This window comes from Salvelinus sp. IW2-2015, linkage group LG33, assembly GCF_002910315.2.
Source record: "Salvelinus sp. IW2-2015 linkage group LG33, ASM291031v2, whole genome shotgun sequence".
NCBI lineage: Eukaryota > Metazoa > Chordata > Actinopteri > Salmoniformes > Salmonidae > Salvelinus > Salvelinus sp. IW2-2015.
In genome coordinates this window covers 2,315,305-2,328,159 of record NC_036872.1, presented here as the reverse complement: position 1 = coordinate 2,328,159, position 12,855 = coordinate 2,315,305, and the positions used below count along the sequence as shown (strand labels likewise).

Here is a 12,855-nt window from a genome sequence, read left to right as displayed (position 1 = left end):
CATAAAACAATTTGACAAATGAAGTTAGTAAATACCAACAGAGCACATACATGTCATACATGACAAATGGCACACAAAACCATCAAAGATGGCCCTTAGGTTGTGGTAATGAACACACGCCCACATTTGTGTTGTGACTACGTTCGAGTCGAGGAAGGTGAGAAGGTATGCCAGTAATGTTACTAATGATTGCATTGGAATACCAAGTTAGCACCGAACAAACGCCTAAATGCGTCGTCTTGACTCACTTTGTCCAAGAACGAAGAGACCGGGCAAACATTCAGGGTCTCTTCTTCTCCCACTCCCTGCAAAATAGGACAAAATAGTGCCCCGTGTTCAGCGAGTACATAGAAAGCAGATAATATCTGTTGTCAAGCACCATGTGGTGTGTGTCACATTTCCACCAGTCCTACGTGCCAATGAGAATGGTTATTATTATACAAATCTTCCTATAGGGAAAATAATGTATTGCCCTTCCTCAGACTAGAAAGGTTCAGCGATTTCTCCTAGATGAAAAGTCCAAAATTAGTTATAGCCATCCTGGCATTTTTTAAACGCAATGCAGAGTGGTACATATCAAACATAAAAGAAAATTTCCGTATACACCCCAAAATACTGACTACTAATCCCCAGCAGATAAGAATCACATAAACAAGTTATTACAGTCCAGCGTGCTCTCCTCATCTCTGTAAGCAAGGTATCTCCTTATCTAAGTCAAACGCGATAAATAATGAAGACATGCACAGTCACTCCGATTTTGCTAAAAGAAGTATGTATACTATAAGAGTGTTTGTTTTACACCTTCCACCTTAGCTACTTTTCGAGTTGTGTAGGCAAGATATTCATACCACCCCACATGGGAAGAAATCTGTTTTCTCCACCTCTGGGCGGCCAACTAACCCGGAACATACTATATTTGATCAGAGTCCTAACGCAGCCCAGCGTGAGCCCCACGCAGGAGATGGCGAGCTCGCGTGGTCCCCCCCTCTCCCCAGGCAACACCACTTGGCCCAGTGGTTTGAGGCTAAGAGTAAGATGGAATTCGAATCCATCTGTCCTTAGCATGAGTTTCCCGTAACAACAATGTCACAAATTCTCACCCTTATCATTATGGAACTGCAGTTTTAACTTATAGACAATGACTATACCTGACCTTTAACCTCCTTGGCCCCTGGGGAGCATACCGGACGATATACCACCACTCAGGCGTCTTTCCTACTTCATCATCTTTCTCTGTGAGAGACCTTATGTGGGAAATGAGTCACATTGACTTGAGAACCCTCCCAGCAACAGTTCAGAAGCGGACCTACCTATGGCCCAACAGAACGTTGCTGTGAAAGTAATCCTGAAATCACAGTGGATGACTGAAATATCAAGAAGGTCTCTTGGCCACAGTCTGACCACCAACCTTCTCTTCCACACATTTTCTCTCATGATAGTCCATGATAGTAAAAGTAGAACACACTAAACTCATCCCCTGAAGTCAAATGTGTCCACTACGTTTGTCCTCCCCTCATTGACACCCTGGCTCACACCGCAGTGCTATCGTATGTAAAATTCCGGACTGAGTGAAGTTAGAGAAATCGCACTCTCTGAAATTGACTTCTGAATAACTATTTTCTTTTTCAGTTTTGAAACGACAACGAGACCAATACAGACCCGCTTGTGGTGGGTCCCGTATCGTCTATTGGTCACCAAGAGGCGCGTTCGTTGGACACGCCAGAAGGAGTCCCAATCTTCCACTACTATCCTGAAAATGGATTTTGGGTTACGGCAGGAAACGGCACGGGAGACAGAAGAGAAAAAGAGCAATGTTTAACTGCTAAATGTCTTGAGAGATCCCAACTAACAACCCATCCCTATATATAACCACTAACAGTAATCCAATATGCAATCATCATATGTATTAAACAGGGAAGCATTTACACAGTAGAATCCTACTTACAGTGGAGCCTCTGTCAAGAATCCAGTCATATAATACCATATGTGGTGAGCTGTTGAAGTAAACAGGTAACTACAATGGCAATGTACAGCATGTAAGGACATTAGAAGAAGCTATATGAAGAATACAGTATTTAAATCTTCACACAACTAATTATTACCAATACTGTAATACCTGGTTTTCCGACTGTACATAGTAATTGCGCCAGTTAGGGTATACGCACCGCTGTCGTCTCGACCAGACGAGGAGGTCCAATCACTCCTTCTTTAGAAGAGGGTTTTCGGTTTACGCAGGTAAGACGGGCGTACGGTGAACAACTCTCTCACTGTTTTAGCATTTATGTCATCTGAAGACTTCGCACGCAATTACTTCTTAGTTGTGTCTGCTGTACTGTACTTTTATTGACTGATATATTTGATGGGCAGACATATTATTATTTAATTGTTGTTTTATAAGATATGACAACAACCATGTTAAGAATGTATCTGACATATAGATACCCCCCTAAAGATGATACAAATAAACCTTACCAGGGTGGCCCAAAGTGGACATGAGTGGTACTCCCATGCCATATGATGCCCACATAAGACCATTCATGGGGCCGATGACCTGCCAAAAGGCTTTCGGCTCTGGGCACCTGGATAGTCCACTTACACGGAAGCACAGACGGATGGTCCAAAGCCTGAAGAGATAGGACTGCAGTAAAAGTTTGGGGAAAGATTACGCAAAGGGCTCCCAGCAGCCTGAAGATGAAGGGCTGCGGATGGAAGGTGTTAGCAGAAAATGAAATCTCAGATCCTGCGGTAGGTGGAGAAGATGGAGAACGAGGATGGGAGCAAATCAATGTTTATTTGAAGTGACAATAATATAGGGTGTAAATTACCTTAGTAAACATTGAAAATTCTTACCTTGGCAGCTCTCAACATCCAGTAAACGTTCAACTTTGTCAAAAAATAATTCTAGCAATAAAAATAGAAAGTCGTACAAAATATGAGGAAAATAAAAAAAGTTTGATTATTTTAGTCTTGCTCTGTTCTACCCATTATTCTGTCCTATTCTTTTCTTTTATACTCATTCTGTCCTATAGATGGTTTTATTCTACTTCTAATGAATAGCCACTTGAGATTGTCTCTGCCACATAAGAAAGCATGAAAGGTTGTTCTTGTTTCTAAACTTGTTCACCCTGACTTGTCAGGACCTTGAACAGCTGCTCTTTCCAGATCCGTAGAATCTTTTAACAGTAACTTTCTAACAAATGCCCCAATCCACATTGATTCGACTCAACCTCAAAATATGTAATAAACACAAATAACCTATTGAAGTTCATTTATATTTTACATCTCTATCAAACAAACTTAAAGACACAATATTTTTGCTCAATAAACTCTATTTTTTCAAATATCTTTCTAAAAAACTTTCTATACTTGTCATCGTTTCCAAACACTTAGGAACACCTTCCCTATATTGTTTCACCGCCCAGCCGAACACGCTCAATTCGTTGGGGCATGGACCTCTACAAGGTGGTGAAAAGAGTCCAGCAGGGATGCTGGCCCATGTTGACACAGATGCTTCCCACAGTTTGTATCCAAAGTTGACTGGACGTCCCTTTGGGGGTGGACCATTCTTGATACACACGGAAACCTGCGGTCGAGGTGAAAAACCACAGCAGTGTCTGCAGTTCTGACTACACAACCATGTGCCTGTCCTTCCGCCCATCCCCTTCTGAATGGTCTATCATACAAACCAACATAATCTCATTGTCCTCACAGGCTTAAAAACTCCCTTCTTTAATCTGTCTCCCCCCCTTCAATCTACACTGAAGTGAATTTAACAATGACATCACTAAGGGAATCAACTAGCTTTCAACCCTGGATCACCCTGGTCAGAGATAAATTTTCTTAATGTGATCATGGAAAGAAACAGTTTTCTTAATGTTTTGTATACCCTGATAGTATATCTTCGTAGAGCGTATAACATTCGTTTTTGACAAAAATGTTCTCATCCAATTGACATGATTTTTATTTTTATAAACTAGCCACATGCACATAGACGCTGACCCGACTGCACTCAACTCAGCTGTGTCCAATTATGGAACAGTAACATTTGTCTGTTTCTCACAAAAGGGCAACACAGCATTGAGCAGTAGGTGCCATGTGTCAAAAGGTTAAAATGCACTAACATATGGGTCTTTGAAAAATGTCCACTAGGAGTGACCGAATCCTCTATTGGATGTACATTAGACAATAGAGAACTCAAATGTTGATCTCTCATCTAATTATTATTGGCTCTCACAAACCACCGAGCGTGTGACGTGAATTTCCGGACATGGTTATTCAGATTGTAGAATTCTCAGACGTTTGTTTCTACAAAGTATACTAAACTATCCATATCTGCGTGATTGAATAAAATCCTTGAAAATTAGAAGTTTTCTTATTCTAAAAAAGAACTAATCTTCCATGTTTTAATCTTTTGACTTTAGTTAGCGCACGTCGTTGATTAGTCCATCGTTTTCATTAATAAGGTTATTCAATAAGACACAACTCGAATCCTTGCGCTGACAGAAATCGTTCCATATTGCAAAGAGAGTCACATTTAAGGTTCATCGCCCTTCGCGAGCTACGCAACACGCTCCTCAACGTGTCCTTTGTCTACCTCCAATGTTACTAAGTTATATAAATGCAGCCTCACTCGCGTTGTGAGCTTTCTAGAGGCTGTAACCCAAAAATTGAACAACTTTATTTTATATAAGATCATTTTCCCTCAGCACTGGAGTTCCTAAATTATCACATCTCATTCATAAGATGTTTCTGTATCTAAGGTCCAATGACTTTTAATCTAACTGTGAAGTAGTCTCCCTCTAACCAACCCACACTGCCGTCCCTTCTTTTAGTGGGCAACAGTTTCAACGTAAATCAAAACACTACCACCCTGGCTTACTTTAAGATTTGAGAGAAATACTGAGCATTTAGCGTCTAAAAGCCATTCTCAGAATGTAGACATCCATTCCTCTCCAGCTCTTAATTCAATGTATACCATGTTAATTTTGACCTACATTTCGTCGGTTACACTATTGGCCCTGGAACCCTATTGTATTTCCAACGAGCTGAATCCACGATCTAAACAATCAGAGGCATAGGAACGGGATCGGCAGGATTACCACCACAAAGCGCTGTTTGACGGACAGATAAGTCACGGTGGTGGTGACTCTGCGAACTAACTCAATAATCCACTATGTGACTACTAAGCTCGATCCGAGATCTTATTTTTCTTTCTCTTTAGACCATTTAATCTCTTAATCTTAAAACATTTAAGTCATTATTTAGGCAGACAGCTCCTTTCCGAACTTCGCGCTCGACCGCGAGCTGAATCTTACCAAGCAATATTCCAGGGAGCGTCTGCGAGTGTCTAACCCTCGCCCATAATCAAAATGCGCAGTTTATACGTGCAGCGCTTATCCAGCAGCGTGCAAACAACCCGGCCAGTTGCAACGGATTTGTCAAAAAAAAATCGAAATCCACTGCTCTTATCTTACGCAATTAAGGCGATGGCCGTAAGTAAAAATTATCATAACGTACTTATCTTCTTACACAAATGTAAAGTCAGTCACATGTCAGCTGTCGGGCATGTGTGGCTGGCAGGCAGGCTTGGGAAGTTGTTGTTAGCGTTCTAGCTAGCTAACTCTACAATACAATAGCTTATACTGTTAGCTAACTTTACTTCAGATATTCGATATGTAGACTGTCAGCTAGATTTGGGCTGTCTTTGGCACCTACCCAGCTGTGAAATATAAACTCGTATCAACTGTCTGCCTGAAAAATCAATAACGTTAGATGGCATATGCTAACGTTATTCATGTCGGCGTTTACGTGCCTTCAACAAAGTGACAATACAACCATGTGGATCCCGTGCCACTACAGTGGGTCATTTAAACCGATATCTACGTCATAACTAATCAACTACCCCCTTCTCATATTGATAACAACATATTGTTATGATTTTTAACTAATGTTATTAAACCCAGGCTCATAAATTAATGAAGTTACTATGCCAGACATGGCAACGTGGCACTTTCAAAATGGCGTACTTGTCCTCTCGCTTTCTACTCTTTCATGACAGGTTGTTGTGAAAATGGCGGTATCCTCACCTCCCCTCTCCGTTTCCATAGTGAGTCAGCGAGGAGGCGCGTTACCGGTCACATCATGACCAAATTAGGCAACGTTATCCCGTGGCGGAGGGCGGGGAGTTTACCAACACTGGCGGAATTTCCACTGAAGTATTAGACCAGAATCTCTCGTACTATTTATTGTGAAATACATGAATGCGTTTTTAGGAGATATTAAGTCAAAGTTGTTATTGACTCGACCTTGTTTCTTTAGCACTTAGTTTAACAATTGGCCTCAGTTTTACCAGGAAACGACCGACTGTTACTGTTGACTAGGTCACTAGGACATAACTTCAGATACCACAGGTTTTACAAGATATCTCTAGCAGACTGTTTTCATGTGTATTTCCCAGATGCATACTTCCTCTTAAAATACTTCCTCCTAACACTGGGGCATTTGTTTATTTGTCCCTACCCTGGTGGGAGAAGTTTGAACCGGTGCATTCGTTGAGCCAGGTGCCCTGCTCAGTCCAACTGCGAAGCCAGCTCAAATCAAAAGTGACATAAATAAGCATGTGGAGTGATGTGTAGGGTTCTGTGTTTTCACATGCAAAAGTGGTTGCTTTTGATAAATGCTGTATCTGTCTTCAAAGTGAAAACGAGTTAAATATTTATTATATGGAGAAGCGATGTATGTTTCTGGACCACGCACCATGCTGCCTTTGTTGACAACATGACAGAGCAGCGCAGATTATTGTTTGATTTGTCAAGGGCGCTCCTCCCTCCCCGCTTTCGCCCGACGTGAAGGACTATTCCCCGGTTCAACCCAGGCCAGCGTAATAGAACTTCCTCGATGGGTGTTACTAACACAGTACAATGAGGGTATTCAATGAGTTGCACCATTTAACTGACACCATTTATTGATATGATTACCTAGCCCTCAAAACAATGACATGTGGCGAAGAGATTATCTTGAAGAACGATTTGACCTTAAAGGCCATGTACTCTTATAATCTCCACCCGGCACAGTCAGGAGGACTGGCCACCCCTCAGATCCTGGTTCCTCTAGGTTTCTTCCTAGGTTCCTTCCTTTCTAGGGAGTTTTTCCTAGCCACCGTTCTTCTGCATTGCTTGCGGTTTGGGGTTTTAGGCTGGGTTTCTGTTTAGGCACTTTGTGACATCTGCTGATTTAAGAAAAGAAATAGGCTTTATAAATACATTTTTATTGATTATTTTCCTTTTTATGTAGCCTAGCTATGATGGTACTAAGGCCCTGTCATACATGCAATCTCACCCCTATCACACCTTCTCTCCTACAGTATGTGTATGTCTACCGGAGAGAATGGGATATGCAAAATACATTTCTGTTGCTCATGTAGTAAATGGACCAATAAAGTAATGTTCTCTCCTCTGTGGAACTACTTGTCATACTGCAATTTGTAACCCCTATCCCTCCATCTCTCTCTTTCTGCTTCCAGTTCTCTCAAACCAACCACCCTCAGCTCTGCTGTTGTCTACCACAGCACGATATCACCGTTCCCCCTAACGACGACAACGTCCGAAGACTCTCTGTTATCCCGTTATAGTACCCTGTTACTGTTGACAGCCACCAGAAGAAGCAGTCATGTCCCTGTTGACTTCCCAACTGGTCTTGGAGGACGTTGGGGCCCTGTTACTGGACAACTGGTTTCTGACGGCTGACCCCATGGGGCCCCGTCTGGACCAAGATGAAGAGGATGATCTACCCCCCTCTCTCTCCTCCTTCTCTTCTTCCCGCTCCCTCTCTCTCTCCAACTCTTCCGCCTCTTCCCTCTCTCCCTCCTCTTTGTTTAGTTTGTCTCCTTCCCCCTCCCATCTCTCGTCCTCCGACTCCCTCCCTCCATCCCCTCGTCCCTCGTTCCTGGGGAGCAGCAAGGCCGGGTCCGGGGTAGAGGACCACCTTGATGCCGTTGACTCCGTGGCTGGACTCTAGGAGCTGCTCCATGCCCACATGGGAACAAACGTCTGCGGAGGTGAGAACACAGCTGAAAAGAAAACCACAACAAAAACGCACAGCTCAAGTGTTGCTAAACACATACAAACTCCTCCTTTGTTTGCTGCCTAACCCTATACGTGGTTCCATCTGTGCTGTTATCACATCTATTAGGCTTAAACCTATCCCCCACCTACGCTCTCCCTGGGCTCGGTTTGTCATAAACAGTTGCCTAATACCAACGTGTATGGTAATTAACCATAGAGGTCGTTAGTAACTACCGGTATTACCCGTTTGCACATCCACATGTGATGACAAGCRGCCCATCACCCCAACAAACTGGTTTGCACCAGATTTCCTGGCTATTKCTGTAAAACAAGACTGGTGTCAGCGGTGCTTTTCCTCCTGTTGTACAGGCAGGAAACATGTTGGCAAACAATAGGGTTTTATAGTAGGGTTCCGGTATCAGCAACTCCAATGTCCCRTCAAATCATGATTAGACTGGAATATTGTCTTTCAGGGCAGATTTTTGTTTGGGAAAGGACTTTTCAGAGGACTGYTTTATACTTCGTTATCACTGTACAATAATTATTAAAATTGTCATGTCATAAGCATTGAGTATAATATGTTGTATATTGAGATGGAATTTACTTATCGCTTCTTCCCCAGATGATGCGTTTTCGGGCATGGACTGGATGGCTGAGAAGATAGACCTGAGTGACTTCGACCTGGACTCTCTGATTGGCTCCTGTTGTTCCGACGCCCCGCCCAGTTCCCCTGYGGAGCTCCTGGCCTCCCTGGAGACCCACATGGACCTAGACCTGGTGGACCCCTTCACCGCCACAATCCCTGCCCCACACGAGGTGCTCTCACTGGGCATCCCTCTGGCTGACCTCCCCTCCCTGGAGCTCCCTGAAGAAGAGGTAAGGGATGAGGTCAGAGGTCCTGTGGTGACGGTTCAGGATCAAGAGGTCGTGGTGAAGTCTGAGCCACAGTCTCCAGCACCCCTCTCCATGGGGTATACCCTCGAGCTGGGGAGCGAAGTGGACGTTGATGRCTTGGAAGTCAAGACAACCCACACTCRACCTACCATCATCTCTGAYCCTAGCGACAGCCTCCAGACCACCGCCCCTATCGTCCTCTCCCTCCTGCCCTCAGGCCACTTTGTGGTGGTCCTCTCRCCTAAAGAGGAGCCAACCATCCTCCCCACATCAACCCTCTCAGCCTCCAGTAGCTGTGATGACCAGTCTGATGACAGCGACTCCGGCATCGACTCTGTATCCGGCTCCCCTCCTCACCACCCATCTTCCTCCCCCTCTCCTTCTCCCTCCATAGCCGGGTCCTCCAGGACCAAACCCTACTCCAAACCTGAACCTGAGACTACATCCCCCACAACCCTCAGCGGCAAGGTCAAATCAGTATCCGGGGCGCCCAAGGTCGTGGAGAAGAAGCTCAAGAAGATGGAGCAGAACAAGACTGCAGCGACACGTTACCGACAGAAGAAGAAGAGTGAACAGGAAGTGCTGAGCGCGGAGTGTTCCGAGCTGGAGCAGAGGAACAGTGAGCTGGCAGAGAAGGCTGACGGCATCAGCAGAGAGATCCAGTACCTCAGAGATCTGATGGAGGAGGTCCGCTCAGCGAAGAACAGGAAGAAGACCACTGTTAGTGTGGCMTAGTCAGCGGAAATTATGGATAGAAGGAAGGCAAGAAAGGGGAATGCATAGAATGAGATCCAGTACCTTGTGGAGGAGGGGCTACGTCTTGGTTATCCACCCTTCTACCAAAGTGACCAAGTGTACTTTTGCATACTTGCGGTCTATGATGGGAAGTGTGCATTTGCATACTTTAGGAGAAGGGTGGAGAATGGAGAAGGCAGTCGGGTAATGGCTAGAAAGATAATAGAAAAGTTGATGAGATTATTATCAGGGGGAGAAGATGTGGGACTGATTTTAGTCAGGCGGAGCATCAGTCATGCTGGTCTGTTCTGTATGAACCCTATCACAGTGTTACACTGGTATACATACACATTATTAAACACACACAAGTGTTGTATGGTATGGCTTGACTAGCCATGGTTACTGCGTAGTAGGAACATTGAATTACGACGAACACAAATTAGTATGGCCACACTTACCAAGATCCAACCCATAACCTTCCCCCAAAATACTCCAGTTTCAAAGACCAGTTACAACCCCCCAAACTGTCACCCTACTGTTACTCTTACCCCACTCACCCTTACCTTCCCCCTCTTCTGTTACCCCAAAACTCTTTGACTTCCTCCATGCAGCTTTAGTCCAGAAAGGGGCCCGCCCTGTGGCAGATTTTTAATTGTTACACTGAATTCCCTCTGTCACAATGTTATGTTTGGTATGTATATATCTTCACCTGAACTCTACTCTGGCTTCATCAGGGTTTTATTTAACGCTGGATAGTAAGAAAACCATCCATCTACTAGACTGTCCTAGACCTAGTTGGCAACTCTAGTGTAGCTTTTAGCTACATGTTTGTTTTGGCTTGTATAAATGCTTTGCTATTGTTTACTATTAAAGCTCCTTATTGAATCTCAACTGATCTGTTTGAAGTGTGATCTTTTATCTGGATAAAGAAGTACATGTTAGCTATAGTGGCAAATCTAAATGCCATGACAAATGTGCAGTTGAGATGCAAGTTTAGTAAAGCACTAGTAGTGTACACATACGACTGATACCATAAAGCGTGATCATTTGATCTGACTAAGCAACAGTACTCTGTATTTTAAGCCTGGCAACTGGAATGGCAGGTGAGTCTGGGAGAATATTCATGAAGCATCTGAGTAGAGTGCTGATCTGGATCAGGTTCGTGTCCATGTAATCTTGATCTGAAATATAAACCGGTCTATATGATCAAGCCTCCCTACTTTGAAAGTTTATGAATAGAGACCCTGGGTCTGTCACACTCAAGCTCCAACCTGAGCTTTGTGAATATCGGGTCTTAAGCATCTATGTAGAAGTGGAGATGCTGATTGAGCTCAGTTTTGCCTTTTAATTACTAAATGAAATAGAGTCATGATGTTACAAAGCAACATGAGCCGGGATATCGGCATCCTTAGCGACTCTCTATACATTCCAAACATCTAAACGGACCAGCCGATCAACCGTGATATACCTGATTTACATGTAAGATTGCGCAAACAGAAATGTCTGGTATGGTAGTGCAAACACCATGCTATAACTAGTACAGCTATACTACTTTCATTGTGCAATAGCTAATGCAGGGGTTGGCAAGTACACTACTACATGTTTGAGCTTTAGAGTGATTAGCTCTTAATGTTTGTTTTTAAATGTTATTTAGATAATTATTAAACAAGCTATGTATCCTTTATTAAACCATAAGGATATATAGCAGGGGTTGTCAACTGGTGGCTCTCACATTTGTTTTCAGAATACATTTTAGCATAAAAAAATTGGGGCATAAAGTAATAAAATCACTAGGAATTCACCTCAAAATGTTATTTAGGAAATCCATTCCCAAGTATTTCCACCACAAATAGAGACGTGATCTTGTAAGCAAGGTTATAATAATTGTTTCTGTCAAATACAAAATCTGTTTGGGCTTCTTATGTCAATTTTCAGAGTACAATTGATGAATAATTTGTTCCGGCGCCCCGACCAGCCGCTCAAGAAAAACATTGTCCGCGGCTGAGTCTAGTTGATGATCCCTGGTCTATAAATCTATATAATATCAGTGTTTGTCATTGTGCTTTAGGGTTAGCCAGTACACCTGCTTTAAAAGCTTCGCTTATACTGTGTCATTAGCTGTTTTACGAAAACATTTGTATAAAAAATATATTATCCTTAATTAAACATTTAAGACTAATCTTCTGAAAAAAAAAACCTTGGTTCGAGTTGAGCTATTTCAGAAAGTCTTAGAAAACAGGTTTGAACCGGCTAACATTCGACACATTTCTTGCCATTGGCTGAAGGAACTAAACCCAAAGAGCAGAAGTGAGACAGAAAAAGGAGGTGTGTGAGTGAGAAAGAGACTGAGTGGGGAGTATAGAGAGAAGCACAGCTGTGAAAACGCCTCACAGGAAAGAATCTCTGTCTATCTCCCCCATTTGTTTTATCTGAAACCAGACAGACTGAGGGGAAACATTTGTCTCTGTCTCTGGTGTGTGTGTGTGTGTGTGTGCGTGGTGTGGCAAAAAGCTTGGGTGACAGCTGTCCCTGACGACAAATCAGGTCCACACATCGGCTCCCCGTGATAATAATCGCAGCCAACCTGGCAAGGTAGCCGGGAGCCCAATGGAACCCGACTGCCTTCTCCATTCTCCACCCTTTCTCCTAAAGTATAGCAAATGACACACTTCCCATCACAGACCGCAAGTATGCAAAAGTACACTTTGGTAGAAGGGTGGATAACCAAGACGTAGCCCCTCCGCCAACTAAGGGACTGGATCTCATTCTATGCATTCCCCTTCGTGCCCCTCTCATCCATAATTCCGCTGACTAAGCACCACTAAACAGGGTCTTTCTTCCTGTTTCTTCGGGAGGCGACCTCCTCCATCAGATCTCTGAGGGTACTGGAACTCTCTGCTTGATGCCGTTCAGCCTTCTCTGCCAGCTCACTGTTCCTCTGCTCCACTCGGGCGAACACTCCGCGCTCAGCACTTCCTGTTCACTCTCTTTTCTGTCCCGTAACGTGNAGTCGCTTCGTAGGGTGAAGTGGTGAAGATGCTCTGTAAGAGGTTCCTCTTGGATATAAAGAAAAGATGTCTGATGCCTAACGTTAGTCAGTTGTACAACTGAATGCATTCAACAGTAATGTCTTCCTCATTTCACCCAACCCCTCTGAATCAGA

The 12,855-nt window shown here is 43.6% G+C and overlaps 2 protein-coding genes across 3 annotated transcripts in view; one reads left to right on the top strand and one right to left on the bottom strand.

Moving 5' to 3' along the window:
- LOC111957531 (glutamate receptor ionotropic, delta-2) overlaps positions 1-12,855 on the bottom strand; it is a 705,651-nt gene that overhangs the window by 88,868 nt on the left and 603,928 nt on the right. The gene's annotated exons all lie outside the window — the stretch shown is intronic.
- Positions 7,195-10,180, top strand: LOC111957533 (cyclic AMP-dependent transcription factor ATF-4). The gene is given in 2 exon segments (XM_023978387.2): positions 7,195-8,056; positions 8,686-10,180. Coding segments are annotated over 2 exon segments (1,395 nt in total). The 5' UTR covers positions 7,195-7,668; the 3' UTR covers positions 9,693-10,180.